Raw genomic sequence first — 14,880 nt, 5'->3', positions numbered from 1 at the left:
CGCAACAGAGTAAACAACAGAGTAACTAATGTGTTAATTCTATCCAAAACAGAGCAAAGATAATATCAATGAGTTTATCAGATAATTAATAATAAATTAAATTTACTTTTAGAGCTATCATTTAAAAAATTATATGAGTAAAATGTTATGTATAAGGTTACATATTCGACAATTAGAAATAAATATTTTATATTTTTCATAAAATTTTTGTTTTTTTGAGATTCAATAATTCAATAGCATCTAAACGACAGTGCATTTGGTCCCTTCCATTGTGGCTCCGTGGTTAACAGTACAACTCAGAGATCCAATCACAAACAATCATCCATTCCCTTCCGTTGGCAACACGTTCACAATGTCTTCGACGATTGTGGCGCATTCGAGTTCTTGGAGCAGGGCTCTTGTCGCGATCTCGCCCTACACCTTCTCCGCCATCGGTATCGCGGTCGCAATCGGCGTCTCCGTCCTCGGCGCCGCTTGGTAAACCTTCGATATCCGTTTTTCAGCTTCCGTTTCCGTTGTTCTCAGTTCTGGAATCGCTTCGCCCACGCTTGCAGGGGGATCTACATCACCGGTAGTAGCTTGATCGGCGCTGCAATTAAGGCTCCTCGAATCACTTCCAAAAATCTCATTAGGTAAAACTAATTGCAATTTTGTTTCCACTGTTTTTTTTTTTAATTGGACTACGGATGTTTACTTTAGGCGTTTCCTACTCTTTTTTTTTTTTCAGTAATTTTTTGTTCTGAATTAGGTTGATGAGAAATTTTACGGTATTGGAAGTCTATGTTTCTGTTGATTTTACCTTGATTTATGTAGTTCTAAGTTGGATTCATTCGGTTTAGATTAGGAGATTAAGTTGCTAAATAGGAGAGAATTGTGGCAGTTTGTGTTAGAGTTTTGTAACAACTGTTTCAAAACAGAATAAAAAAAAAATTCTGCTGTGTAGTTAGCCAAAATTATATATAGGTTTCTTGTTATAGTTTTTATAGAATAATGAGAAGTTCTGAGCGAGTGGCACTGAGTGTGCTGGTGAGGGAGGAAGGTGTGAGTGCATACCTATTGCAGTATTACAAGTTTATAAATCACAATTGCACAGTGGCGGTTCGCAGCTTTCACACACGAAAACAGTGATCGACAAAGGTTTTTTTTTTTTTTTTGTTTTAATACTTGTGAAAGGAAAAGAGAATTGTTATGGTAAATTGAAGTATTTGATGTTGTGTGTTCCGGTACACCCAATAAGTCCCACATTGCATAGGAGTGGTCAAGCGCAGTTTAACCACCCTCTGATGTGTCTTTTAAGGACAAAATCGTGACTGAGTTTCATGCTTCAAAGTAAACAATATCTCAGGAACGCGATGGTTGTTCCTAGTGATGCTGACGGATAGACTTAGGTCGGATTGGAAGATTGAGTAATCTGTCTATAAGTCCTCTTCTGTTGGTGATTTCTAGTGGATCTTTATTAAACGATGTTACTTTATTGGTGGCTTAATGCTCGTTTCTCTGGTAAATAGCGATTTATAGGTATTAAAATTATGATAACCGTGATTTAACTTTGAGTGTAAGGTGCTTTTACTGGGTATTGGGCATTAGTCTCGCCCCCACATAATAAGCACTGATAATTTTTCTTCATAATAGGGGGTAAGTGATCGTATGGTCTGAAACCTACTGGGTTATTGAATAACTATCTAATACATGAAAAAAAAAATGAAGATCTAGAGAGCTTCTTGCACTGAATTTTATTCTCCATTTCAAAATCCATCTACTTTTTGTCCGAGGTCAGATGCAAAAGCTGAAAGATTAATACTGATATTTTAATTTCAAATAAAGAGAATGCTTTTAAGTTTATTTTTTCTTGACAAGGTAAAAATTCTCATGTGCATATTCTGCCTGGTTTTTTGGGTCGAGATTGCTTACCCTTTTTCAAGTCAATCTGGAATGAACACTCTAACTGCTCAACTTCAATGCAACCTTCAATATTGTCGTGTTTGGTCGAGCATGGCATACCACACTCTGTGGCATTGTAGCTGGGGTAGAAAATATTTTGTTTCTATGTCAACTTCTGTTCACAGTTTCTCTGGACCTCTGTTTTTGTGTTTTGTTTATTCTTGGGATTATTGTGCCAGCTCAAGTAAGGATCTTAAAAGTTAGTTTGCCTAATATTAGGGCTTGGAATTGCAGTTACAGTTGAGCTCAAAATGTTATCTTTCGGCTTTTAGTTATCTTTTGTCTCAATTATGTAGAGATTTTAGTTTTACTACCTCTATCAATAAGATGTTTGATTATAAGCTGTTTTGAATACATAATAAACTAATTCGTACTTAATCATATTATAATGATTGATTGACCCAAATTACAATTTAAAATAAATTGTTAAACCCTGTTTTTAATGTGAATATCAAAACTTTCACTCTGAACTCAAGACGGTTCTATTTGAGTGCTGTGAATGTTAATGTTCATTTTGCATGTAGTATTGGAATAATAGTATATCTCGGTATGGCTGATATAGTTTCAAATATAAACATTTGTGCCATCTTGACATTATGGTTGGTGATGTTTATTGTATTTCAGTGTAATCTTTTGTGAAGCTGTTGCTATATATGGTGTTATTGTGGCTATTATTCTTCAAACAAAATTAGAAAGCGTTCCAGCAGCAAATATCTACGACCCAGAGTCTCTTAGGGCTGGATATGCTATCTTTGCTTCTGGATTAATCGTGGGCTTCGCAAATCTTGTTTGTGGGTGTGTATTCTTTGTTACCTACCTCTCATATTTATGCAGGAAAATCTCCCAATGCAGGGGGCCTTTTCCATGCTGTTGTTACATATTCAATTTTGCCCTCTCTTGCAGGTTGTGTGTAGGAATCATTGGAAGCAGCTGTGCTTTATCTGATGCTCAGAATTCCTCCCTCTTCGTGAAAATTCTTGTGATTGAGATCTTTGGTAGCGCGCTTGGGCTATTTGGAGTGATCGTTGGAATTATTATGTCAGCACAAGCAACATGGCCAACAAAAGTTTAGTTTCCACTGTGTCAGAATGTGGTGTGGGAAAGCAATTATGGTAGAGCTCTATATATCTTCTGTACTGCCCGGGATTTAAGTTTTCTCTGTTTCCTGTTGGTAGAAATGTAAAATCCAGTTAATAGTTTGCCTCCATTACAACTGTAGGCTGTATTATTTACCCATGAGTTGTTAGAAGGTCTTGTGTATCATCAGATATGTCAGTCTGTTGGTTGAATTTCAATATTTTTGGAGGACCAAATCTTTTATTAATCAATAATAAAATTGAATTTATTTGGGCTTGTGAATAAACTCAACAAGCAGTTTTGTTGAAATGTGGGTTAAGATAATGTTCATGTTAAATTTGGGATTGAAATTTACTTGTGATTGGGAGTGGCATTATGAATGTTGGGTGATACAATTTTTACGAATGATTGTCGGAATAACATTCTTAAATGATAATTAACGTCACCACTTTTACTTATTATTCGTTTATTTTCGAAAACACTGTGGTGACTGAGTCTTTGTAGAGATTTAACTAAACGAACATTTTAAACAGCGAACCAACTGTGAAGATGTCATTTTGAATGATAATTCTACAAGCAATCAGATGGTATTAAACCAAGTGATAAAGGCCCATCATTAAAAAATGGTGTGTTCCTCACTAGAAGCTCCTGATGATCCTCTGGCCTAACCAACTTTGGGTCAAAAGGTTCTCTATCAGGTAGAACCAACCCTTGTTTCAACCGACCAAGACGCCTTGCATGCAGAACTTGCTTCGAGGTCACAGGTAGCCTAATCAACTCATACTCTTCCAAAGCTGATTCAAGGTTTTGTGGTCCCCACTTCTCCATGCATTTTCCTAACACAGCTGCATCTAATATGGACATGTTTGTGCTTCTAACACAGTGAGGAGTGGTGGGGTGAGCTGCATCACCTACCAACACCACTCTCTCCCAAAACATCTTCTCCAAGGGATCACTATCATATATGAAATTCAAGAAAGGTTCCCTTGTTTCTTTTATCACCTTTACCATTTCAGGAATCAAAACCTTTTCTGCTTCTTCCTGCATCTTCTGGATCATCTCACTATTTACCTTCATTGTCACTGATGTCCCCTGAAAAAGTGCCAACAAATGGAAGCATCAACAATGACAGAAAAATCATTTCAGGATTTTAGCAATCAGGTTTTTAATATTGTAAGTAAAAAGGATGAGCAACAAAGTTACCTTCACTTCAGGCTCAGGCTGATTCACAAGCCAAACCCAATTGAGTCTTTTTCTGTGCAGCTCATACAGCACAGTGTGTGAACCTGAGGCCAAGTCAAAGTACAAGCATTTTCCTAGATCAGGGTATGCCTTTCTGATACCAGTCATTGTTTCTGAATTCTCAATTTTTGAAAAATCAAGAACTCCTCTCCATGCACAATAGCCTGAATATCTGTAAAAGATACAAGATCTTATTAATGACCTTTTCAAGATTAGATGTATTGTTCATATTACAACTCGTACAGCAATTATTTATACACAATTCTGTGTCCATCTCTCTCATACAATTTATTATATCTCTTTTTCTTCTATTAGTTGTGTTAGATTTTTTTTCTTACTGGGACTGGAAAAATTGACCACATGTGATGTCTGAGTTGCTCATATAATAAACCTGAGACTAACTCCAACATAAAATCTTAAGATTCAATATTTCAGGGTCTTGTTTTTCTTATAAGTTGTAAATTTGTGCATTAAATTTATTGTACAAATATCATTTACATTTTCAGATTGAAGGATAGAGAAAATCAAGCATTTTGAAATACAAACGACAGCAAAAGTCTTATCCCACTGGGTTGAAATACAAACCTGAGTTTAAAGTCAGGGAGATATTTCTGACGGATGGAAGAGAGACAACCATCTGCTGCAACAAGCAAATCCCCTTGTATCTCTACAACCTCACCAGTTTGTAGAACCTTGGCCTTTACTATGACAGAACCCTTATCATGTAGAACATGGAAAGAGAGAAAAAGATGACCCCATAAAAATATATCTGATGGCAGTGCATTGTACAGAAGGCCATGAAGGTCTGCCCAATGTGCTGCTCTGAAATTCAAACTCTCATCCCTTGTCAATGTACTGTGAACCTTCCTCTCACTGTCAGTTACACAGTTCTGCTCAGGCAAACAAGAAAATCATAACAAGAACAATAACTTTTTCTATTCTGCATATAAAACTTTCTCTTAGCAGAATCATACATCAAGATCAAAAGGATCCTTTTATTGATTTATCTAATCACTCATAATTAATACATAAATTTGGTACACCACAATCCGGCAAAAGAAAGAAATTATCAAGGGAAAACACAATATTAAAAAAGATTAAATATGTTTTTAATTCCAGAATCTTGACAGGAAATTGAAAATGAAAGAAATTTAAAATTGAAAGAAATCACCAAAAAAGAAATTGAGATTATATTGGTGCTAAACTTAAAACGTTAAATGAAACGAGAATGCATCAATGATGTAAAAACTCACATGTTAATATAAAATCCATTTGACACATCAACAATTGATTTCTATATTCAATTTCGTGTCAAAATTTAGTGACTAAAATCATTCAAAATTTAGTGACTAAAATGATATTTATCCGTTAAAAATTTGACAAAAGATTAATAAAAGTGATGAAAGACCTGATCAATGGTCAGAGGCAGAGTGGTGTTGAGTAGGAGTTGTTGTTGTTGTGAGTGTGGAAGCCATGATTGAATGATCTGTTGGGAGAGAGAGTTGAGTCCAAGACCAGCACCAGTGGGGCTTCCGGTTGGAGGTGAAGGTGTTTTCTCAAGCACAAGGACATTCCAACCGGCTAAGGTAAGAGCATGTGCACATGATAAACCTGCTATGCTTCCTCCCACTATCACTGCCTTTCCTCTTTCTCCTTCACCAACCATTTTTTCTGTGCCAATATCTCTCTTCTTCAGCCACTAAATTAAAATCACTCCTGTAACATACATATATAATATATGGTCCATGTCAATCAAATGCACTTTCTTCCTGCACCTCCAAAATTTTCTTCATGCACCCTCATAAATTCTTGCATTTTAAATTGCTAATCTCAAATCTAAATTTTACTTCGGAATTATAATTTGGATTGTATTTTTTTTATTTAAAAAAAATACAACCTTTTATGCAATGTCTACAATAATATTGCACAGTAGAATCATCAATTACAACCTTTTATTCAAACCTTGTGTATTTGTCTGAATATTTCCAATGTCGTCATATGGTTCATGGACTGTATTTTTCAACGTCAAAAGTTAAGTGAGATTCACTGTAATGAAACTGTGCGTTATTGCGTTATTTGGACTTTATTATTCAATCATAAGCAAATCCACCTACATTAAATTAAATTAAATTAATATACTAATTTCAGAAGCTAACTTCCATTCTAAAATCGAAAGTATCTTAAAAATCTCAGTGTGTAATGAAACTCTCCAGCTTACCGTAAGTAAGCTAAGACTTTTAAGTTTAGTCATTCTTGTTTCAAGCTCAATAAACTGAAATTTATCTTTTTTTCCTATTGCTATAGCTGTAGCCAAACATATACGATGCCATGCATTTCATCAAATTATGTCCGTATTATGTCTTTGTGGATCTATCATTTTTCTTCTTTTTCTCGCATTTTTTAATCTTTAGATCTTACCCCACATTAATGGCATGTGTTTGTTTAGATGCATGCTTCCTTCTCCGAAACACGTAAACAGCAAACAATGGTTTTATCTGTTCGTCACATAAACTACGATATTGATCTTCCAAAAATTTGGTCATCAAATTAGTCCCTTACATTTTGGATTAAGTGCTTTATAGTGTCAGATTTTGAAATGCAGAGTAATTTAATAGAAGCAATGAAATTCCAGTCAACAGTGAAATTACATTGTTCTCTTCAAATGCTTTATCTCAACACAGTTTTAATGATTCTTTTTGTCATCATTGTCATCCTATATAAGGACCAATGTGGTAATATAGTATCTAAGGGACTAATTTGACCAATTGAATCCTTCATGGAATAATTTACTGACGATCTTTGGAGGACAAATATAATTATTTAAATTTTGTCAGTCCAATTTGGTCTGTGACCAAGGTTTAAGGCGTGCCATGTGTCACTTTGGAATATCAAATTGAAGGTTTTCTCAAATATAATATATTAACACCAGAAAAATCAACAGTATTTACAACAAAAGGTAAAAATAAGGTCATCAGAATAAACAAGTTGGCCAATAAGTTAGTCTTCTAAATTAGCAATCCTCAGAATTGTTTTACCAGTTTCATGCAACCTGATTTTGAACAATAGGGTTCGAAGAAACTGGGTGAATGAGTTCCACCTTATAGAATGTGAGGCCTTTGGGAGGAGATCAAATCAAACAATAATGGATGGAATCAATTAATTTCACTCACTATAACCATAACTATCAAAGGGATTCTTTGTTTCACTCACTTTAACAATTGTGGAGTGAAAGTTATGTGACTATCCTTAGAAAAGCTAACATCCATTGAATAGAAAAGAATAAAATAATTATTAATGGTTTTTAGCTATCAGTAAATCACAGGCTAAACCAGTAAAATTTGAAAGCAATTCCACAAAATCACGGTAAACAAAACATGTGACAAACTCTTTCCATATCTTTTTCATCGTGATAGCAACTCACTAATTTGAATAAGGTACATAATATCCTTAAAGCTCAGGCATTCCCCTTCCTGTTTTAGCATCGTAAGTCTTCTCTAGCACAAGATCCATTGGAGTATCTTTAGGACCAACTGCCAAAAATAAATAACAAAGGATAATATTTTGGATTTAAGAAAAATGTGTTATAACGTATCTTTGAAATGACTGAGAATTGAAAAGGCATAGGTTTCACACTGAATTCTAATTCCATATATCCATACAAATTTTGCATATTTATGACAACTGGAATAAGTAGTTTCTAACAATACTACGTTAATAATATAGTTATGGAGGATGACCAGGAGAATGAGCTCGTGCCACTTACTATACTACGTTAAACCTTGCTTCTGACTCAAATATAACAGAAGAATTATTCCATCAATCCAAATTACTCTGTCAATAAATTACAGTGTTATACCATACAAATGTGCGTTTACTTACCCTTCTGCATATAAAACCATGTTAGAGGGTCAATATGAAGGAGCGGGGATCAACTAACAAAAGCACACAACATAGAAACATGATTTTAAGGAAATGGAAGGCGCTTTATGAATCCCGAATCTTTATGATTAACATCCTCCATCCAACACCCTTTCCCAAAGGCTTTCTTTTATGTTCTAGTGCTTACTGCTGTTTGTTAATTTTCAAAATAGGCATATTTTTAGTAGTTTAGAGCACTTCTTTTGGGTGTTTTCTTGTTTTTATTTTCTGATTTTAGGTCATTTTCATTCTTTTTAGTAAAAATCCTAGTTTTAGTGAAAATGTGTTAAATAGGGTGTTTTTAGAGTAAATTTTGGTTTAGTAAGTTTTGAGTCTTTAGAATTAGCTTAGTGTAGTTGTAACTTGATTTTATTTTTCATTTAACCTTCTTGACTTGACTAACTTGAGGTAAATTTGTATTTTTCAGTGGATCTAAGATGAGATTTGAATAATGAAGCCTAGAAAGCTGGCCGAGCAATGAATAGAAGCTGTCAAACCAAAGTTTAAGTGTCAACATCACAAATTCTAGGTGGCAGCAAGCATGGACAAAGCATCAAACTGACTTGGATAGATTCATGGAATTGGCATCAAGTTAGGAAGTCAAAAAGATTGGTCAAAGAGGAGCTTAGTTGGTCAGGATATACATTGTATAGAGAAAGAGTTTTTAGTTCTTCATTATCTGTATTCTTTTTCTTTAAATAGATTAGAGTAGATAGAAGAAAAACAACATCATATACCACACTTTAGTTTTTACGTACAAGCATAGAGCAGTTCCTAAGTTTTAGATTTCTGGAGTTTTGGAGAGCTTTTTGCTGGAAGGAAGTTGGAGACCAGACTACAATGTGAGCAGAGTTTTTACAACTATCCCATAGTAATTGTGATTTTGACCTTTTTTTGTATTCAATTCTCAATTCAATGTAGCATTTTATCTTTCTCTTTACTGTTTTTCATTGATTTACTGCTTTTGGATCTACTTTTAGTTGCCATTTGTGTTTCTTGCAATTTATAGCTTTCATTCATGAATTCTTCTAAGTCTAAAGTCTCATTACAATGTTATCCAAAACCATTTGTCAGTTTTGCTGTCAAAATTTGTTCCTGAAGCTTGATTAATTGGTTCCAACCTTTATTTATTTTTTTTCTAGAATCGATTTCTGGATTCAGGATCAACTTCTAAGTAGTGCAATGTCACTAATTCAATTCAATAATTCTCATTGAATTGATTGGTGTCAGGTTGAAAACCAAATTGATCAAGATTCAAGTTCTTGGTTTTGTCTCAAAATCCATTGTTCTGTTTTCATAACTCAACATTTCAGTTTTTGATCTTTGTTTTTACTGATTCTTGATGTCTTTAATCTATTTTCATGATCTTTGATGTGTTTCAATCATTAGTTTTAGGTTTAGAAATTAAAATCTCTAGTTTCTTGAAAGTTAGGTAATATAGTTACTTTTACTATCTTTGGTTTTACCATTGATTTTGTGATTCTGTGATTCCAGGAGGTATGAGCATCATAAATTGTTTGTTTAGTGTTCTGAACATGTTGGTATTGAGAATTACAGCTCTATATGCATTTTACAGATTTTTAACCATGTTTAGAAGTTAGGTTTCATAAGCTTAGGTAGAATTAGGCATTTCATCTTTTCATTGATTCTTTTGATCAATTCACTGTTTTAGAAGTTAATTAGCATCATATCAAACATGCTTAGATGATAAAATAACACATTCATGCATTGCATTTTATTCAAACCCATATCTGCATAAAAACCATTTGCTGTCAAAACTGGTTTAGTCACTTTGCTGTCAAATCTTGGTTTGATTGGTGAATTTGAGAATTCTGGGCATTTTGGCAAATTTCAAACACATCTCATGCACACATATATCCATTGAAACATGATCCATACTTCAGTTTTGCACATTCTACATTTTTACTTTGTTTAGGCATTTCATCAAACACTTAGTGAAAACTAGGGGACTTTTCACAAACAGTTTTAGATTCTGCATTTTTACACTGTTATAGGTAGAATTAGGACTCAGAGCACATTGCAATCATAAATTCTTGCTGTCTTGCATCTAAACCATCTATGTTACACCATTCCAACATCATTTGACCATTGAATCCACCATTTTCACATTCATTTAGTCACACAAACACTGTCATGTTTACAGCATATACATTTTGCATCATTTTAGCCTTTTTGCGTTAGTTTCATTCATCATTTAAGACTAGTTTGCATATTTTATATTTCCCCCATCATTAGTTTCAGTTCTCATGATTAACATAACACAATATAGTTACTAAGATTGGAGTTTCCTTGGATTGACACCTAGGTTGCCACTCTACTACATTAGAGGGGGAATTTAGGATTTTTGTTGCTCTTATGCTGACTAAAAGACTATTAACACTGTTAGAAAAAAACGCTTTCTCTTGTCTTCTCGGTTATTATGTTAAAGTTGCTTTGGCTGTGGTTGTCAATCATACAGGGTCCTAGGTGTAGGTTTTCAGTCAGCCTATTTATATTTCTGTTAACATATATAAAAATAGATCTTATGAGAGCCCACACTCTCAAGCATTTTTCTCTAAGGCACTTCTACTCTCATCTAATCCTAGCATAATATCGGACTTCAACAAAAAAAAAAAGGACCAGTTTAAAGAATGTAATGTGCAAGGAAGCTCCCCTTCAAGGGCAAGTATAATAACAAGCTTATGGATAATCACATGTGCTAGCAGACTAACAGAATCGTAGCCCAAAAGAGCAGAGGTACATCAAGAGAATTGAAAGAGAAATATCAGCTACTATCACCACCACAGGTTTCTTAATTTAATAAGTAATCTAAATGTTCAGATTGGACTATTTTTAGAGATTATGATCTGTTTCCACATAAAAATTGTTATAATCTTGTTTAGTAATTATTGTCTCTCTCTTTCTCTGGTAGCCATTTCATTAGCTTGTTCACACACATTCGGCATAGCCAGTTTCTCACTTTCAGTCAATTATCTTTTAGTTCTTGCCATTTTTATTAACAGCTCAGACAAGAAACATGTATTAGCCTTTGGGATACTTACGGACAGTAGGTCTTGGGGTAGTTCGTATCTTTAAGATCTCAGGACGAGGGATTATAGACCCAGATGCTCCTATTCCTCTCGATACTCTGACTTTAGTACCATCTTCAAGATATTTAACTCCAACTTTGCAAGGCTTCCTGAAAAAGTAAAACTTTGTTAATTCAGTATATGTTATCCTCAAACCCAGAAGATGCAATCACAAGCTATGCTCTTTAACAAATGTGCATACCCCGTTACTGGGTCAAGAACTTGCACGTTGGAGGCATGGAGTGGGGCTTCGACTGCAAAGATTCCCCCTTCATGACCTTGCCCTTGCTTAATATGCTTCTTCACCTGCAAAGAGAAAGTCAATCGGCATTGGAAATAGAAACCAGTCAGGCAAATTTACACAATAACAATGTCCAAATCTCAATTAGACAATTAACAAAGTATTTAATATTCGAAACATCGGTAATTGAATTGAAAAAGCAACACTTCATCAAAAATTCGACAAGGAATACCCAAATTGTTATGGTGAGAGTTGTGTTCATCCCTCACCAGATTTTTACCCTCAACAATGACACGATTCTGAGAGCGAATAACACGCTTAATAGTCCCAGTCTCACCCTTATCTTTGCCTCTTATTATCATAACCTGTTATAAATGAATAAATGAATGACTGTATAATAATAATCGTTATCATTTCAAAAAAAAAATGGAAGTGGAAAGAACAAGCAACAATATATATATGGTGGAGAATTTGGCTTGGCTTGGCTTACATTATCCCCTCTGACAACTTTCCAGTGCCTAATGAGTTTTTCAGCAGCTTTCCAACCCATTTGACGATTCACTCTAAAACCACAAAAGCAGAGTAAAAAAACACAACACAAAGCAATTCAAAAAGAAATATTTCACATTGAGCTTCAATGTGTGATAAACTGTTGACAAATAGTGTTTCATGCTATCCTTCTCAGCTTCCACACAAATTATTAAAACCTAGACATTACTTAATACACCAAAAAGCTTAACCGAAATGGTTTTGATAAATGAAACTGATGAAGTTAAAGGAGAATGATTTTGAGAAGAAAAGTACCAGATGAGAGAAAATTGGTGACAGCAACTAGGGCTAGAAGCTTGAAGTCACTGATACAAGAATCGTGGTTTCGAGGTTCAGAGATTTGGGTTACGCGACTCAAACGATTTGGGTTTCTCTTATTAGATAATATTTTAATTAATACTTTATATATGAAAAATGTAAAACTAAATTTCCTAATAAAACTAGCTTGAGACCGTGCTCTGCAGGGTCCTTTCCTTTTCTCTTTTTTGCGTTTTTTTTTTATATTAATTTATTAAATTAAAAATATTTGAATTATAATTACTAATGATAAATTGTTTTTATAATTTATTTTAATATTATTCCTATATTATTTTTTATTTTATTAGTAATACTTTTTAGTTGATATGTATACAGTTCTAGAAAAATTTTAAATAAAAATTGATAAGCATAATTAAAGAAACGTTTGAATAAAGTAGCAACTTAAACCTAACTCCTTGTAATCCAAAGCACGTCACGATGTCCAAAAAGAAATAAGTTATCAAGTTTACTAGAATTAAGTAGAAATTTAAAGGCGGACCAGTACATGGGTCGTAGCCCTAAAGAAAGCCCCAAAAGGACAAGAAGTCCAGCCCGAGAAATCATTTCTCCCCTGTTGACCACGAGTACCTCTCGCATCTGCTCCCATCAATAAATTGATGATCATCGCAAAAGAACGACATACACAGCAATCAAACAAGCAAAGGGTAAGCCAGAGCCCACAAGATTTTTATCATGCAATCAAATATACCTTCACAGTCCCATATACATATATCATCCAAACATGTTATGAGCTTTCAATCAATACACTAAGATTCGACTCGACTCATCCGGATACATATAACTTGGTCGGATTCAGTGGATGCTTGCACTTGTGGTGGATACCTCTGCTCACCCTCGAGCTGCTCACCCCCAAGCTATATGTTACAAGTGTTACAATGAATCAATTTCCCTCACGCACAAGGTTAGCACTTAACGAGTTTCAGGCCTCCTGCTACTCTCACCACAGGAGTTAGTATGCTCTAAGTGAGACTAACTGACTCCTTAGAGTGTCAGGATGCAATCCTTACCTTGAATCCTTACCAAGTTATATAGATGGGGCACCACCATGGACTCCCACTAACATGGGTCATGGAATTACGTCCCGACCACTGAAGCACAACCCAGAAGTCTCACCTAGAGACTTATGGATTTACGTACTGACCACATACTACATATATTCAAACAACCAAATAATATTAATCATGCATTTAAATCTCATGCCAACCTTTGTACCCATTCCTCATCCATATTCCATGTTGAATCAATAATAACTCATCCTTCCCAAACTACGAATATAGAATTGTACCTCATGCCGATACCATGTCAAGAGTCATCATTTCTTATCCATGAATCTTTCCATATCTCATATCAAATCCATACCCAACTCATCGTATTCAATCCATGAAACCAACCATACATGTAACATGCCTAAATCATATTGAACTCATCCATTACAAACTATAGATTATCTCATTCATACATAATCACCCAATTCACACTTTAAGAGCAAGATCAACACAAACATAGAGCCAACAATTCAGAACCAAGAAACAACCAAACAGCCTGCATTCTCGCCCAGCTTCTCACTCAGGCAGAAAGGCCTCGCTCAGGCGAGAGGGACTCTCGCTCAGGCGAGCTCCTTTCGCCTAGGCGAGAGCTCGACATCAGGAATAGTGACCTTCAGCTCCTTCTCGCTTAAGCGAGACTTCCCTCGCCTGAGCGAGACACTCGCTCGCTCAAAGCGTGGTTAGTCGCCTGAGCGACAACTCGCATGAAATGGCATGGGCGAGCCTCTGTTAGTCTCGCCTAGGGGAGACATACTCGCTTGGGCGAGAAAACCAGTGCTCACCACTGTTCTCTCGTGCAACAGTCACCCAAACACGCTCCAAACAGTGCAAACATGTATTCCAGCAACTCATATTCACACACAGTCTATTTAATCATGAAATAAACGTACAACAAGTAGATCTCACAGAATATACAAAAGGATCTAGCTTCCCTTACTTGGAAGGAGGTTAATAACAGACTGTGACCCTTAAGCCAATGAACCCAGCAGCTCCAAGAACAGGTTTACGAACTCGAACAGCAGCACAAAGAGAATAACAGGGTTACTACGGTGAATCCTAACAGAAACCACAAAAACAAATTTAGAAAGGAGGGAGTACGGTTCAAGGACCAACTTACGTGAGACAAGGTGAGCTTTTGAGCTAGCACGAACAAGAGGGGACCAAACCCTAGCAGAGCTTCTGTTGATGGGGAAAGGGAGAGAGTAAGGTATTGTTTTCGCAAGAATGACAAAAATGAGAGGAATTAGGCTGCCTTAGGGGCTTTGGACACCCTATGGACCAGTCCTTAGGCCCAACAGATAGGGCTAGGTCCCTTTAAATTTTAGGGCAGAAAAAGAGGGTTTTACATTTGGTATTTAAAAATATAATTGAAAATTTGATTGAAAAAGTTTAATTTTAAATATTATTTTTGAAATATTTAAAAATAATACTTACATTGTAACTCTTTTAGAAATTTTTA

The 14,880-nt window shown here is 35.2% G+C and overlaps 3 protein-coding genes across 3 annotated transcripts; 1 reads left to right on the top strand and 2 right to left on the bottom strand.

Annotated features, from left to right (window-relative positions):
• Positions 1-248: 248 nt before the first annotated feature.
• LOC114194534 (V-type proton ATPase subunit c''2-like) lies at positions 249-3,304 on the top strand. Its single transcript, XM_028084835.2, has 4 exons — positions 249-477; positions 555-632; positions 2,566-2,736; positions 2,845-3,304. Exons 1-4 carry the CDS (start codon positions 353-355, stop codon positions 3,011-3,013), a joined length of 543 nt encoding a protein of 180 aa, XP_027940636.1. The 5' UTR covers positions 249-352; the 3' UTR covers positions 3,014-3,304.
• Positions 3,305-3,541: 237 nt separating this feature from the next.
• On the bottom strand, positions 3,542-5,969 carry LOC114194533 (FAD/NAD(P)-binding oxidoreductase family protein). Its single transcript, XM_028084834.2, has 4 exons — positions 5,669-5,969; positions 4,846-5,150; positions 4,222-4,432; positions 3,542-4,110 (listed from the first exon to the last, which is right to left on the bottom strand). The coding sequence occupies exons 1-4, from the start codon at positions 5,924-5,926 to the stop codon at positions 3,589-3,591; spliced, it is 1,296 nt and encodes a 431-aa protein (XP_027940635.2). The 5' UTR covers positions 5,927-5,969; the 3' UTR covers positions 3,542-3,588.
• Positions 5,970-7,403: 1,434 nt separating this feature from the next.
• Positions 7,404-12,452, bottom strand: LOC114193323 (uncharacterized). Its single transcript, XM_028083062.2, has 6 exons — positions 12,313-12,452; positions 11,999-12,071; positions 11,778-11,873; positions 11,470-11,573; positions 11,241-11,377; positions 7,404-7,790 (listed from the first exon to the last, which is right to left on the bottom strand). The coding sequence occupies exons 2-6, from the start codon at positions 12,056-12,058 to the stop codon at positions 7,708-7,710; spliced, it is 480 nt and encodes a 159-aa protein (XP_027938863.1). The 5' UTR covers positions 12,059-12,071; positions 12,313-12,452; the 3' UTR covers positions 7,404-7,707.
• Between the last annotated feature and the right edge of the window lie 2,428 nt (positions 12,453-14,880).

The sequence above is a fragment of the Vigna unguiculata genome, chromosome 8 (genome assembly GCF_037176805.1).
Source record: "Vigna unguiculata cultivar grain cowpea cultivar isolate G323 ecotype 2 chromosome 8, ASM3717680v1, whole genome shotgun sequence".
In the NCBI taxonomy this organism is placed as follows: Eukaryota; Viridiplantae; Streptophyta; class Magnoliopsida; order Fabales; family Fabaceae; genus Vigna; species Vigna unguiculata.
Note: the sequence above shows the minus strand (reverse complement) of the source record. Positions and strands in the feature narration are given on the sequence as shown.

What these genes read in the sequence shown, in the direction of transcription:
- LOC114193323 (XM_028083062.2), bottom strand. Translation starts at nt 12,058, where the DNA reads ATGGGTTGGAAAGCTGCTGAAAAACTCATTAGGCACTGGAAAGTTGTC. An exon ending in GTTCTTGACCCAGTAACGGG is followed by an intron (nt 11,378 to 11,469) that starts GTATGCACATTT and finishes TTACTTTTTCAG; the next exon opens with GAAGCCTTGCAAAGTTGGAG. An exon ending in TACCCCAAGACCTACTGTCC is followed by an intron (nt 7,791 to 11,240) that starts GTAAGTATCCCA and finishes TATTTTTGGCAG; the next exon opens with TTGGTCCTAAAGATACTCCA.
- LOC114194533 (XM_028084834.2), bottom strand. Translation starts at nt 5,926, where the DNA reads ATGGTTGGTGAAGGAGAAAGAGGAAAGGCAGTGATAGTGGGAGGAAGC. An exon ending in CTCCCTGACTTTAAACTCAG is followed by an intron (nt 4,433 to 4,845) that starts GTTTGTATTTCA and finishes TATCTTTTACAG; the next exon opens with ATATTCAGGCTATTGTGCAT. An exon ending in AGCCTGAGCCTGAAGTGAAG is followed by an intron (nt 4,111 to 4,221) that starts GTAACTTTGTTG and finishes GCACTTTTTCAG; the next exon opens with GGGACATCAGTGACAATGAA.
- LOC114194534 (XM_028084835.2), top strand. Translation starts at nt 353, where the DNA reads ATGTCTTCGACGATTGTGGCGCATTCGAGTTCTTGGAGCAGGGCTCTT. An exon ending in TCCGTCCTCGGCGCCGCTTG is followed by an intron (nt 478 to 554) that starts GTAAACCTTCGA and finishes CCACGCTTGCAG; the next exon opens with GGGGATCTACATCACCGGTA. An exon ending in TTCGCAAATCTTGTTTGTGG is followed by an intron (nt 2,737 to 2,844) that starts GTGTGTATTCTT and finishes CCTCTCTTGCAG; the next exon opens with GTTGTGTGTAGGAATCATTG.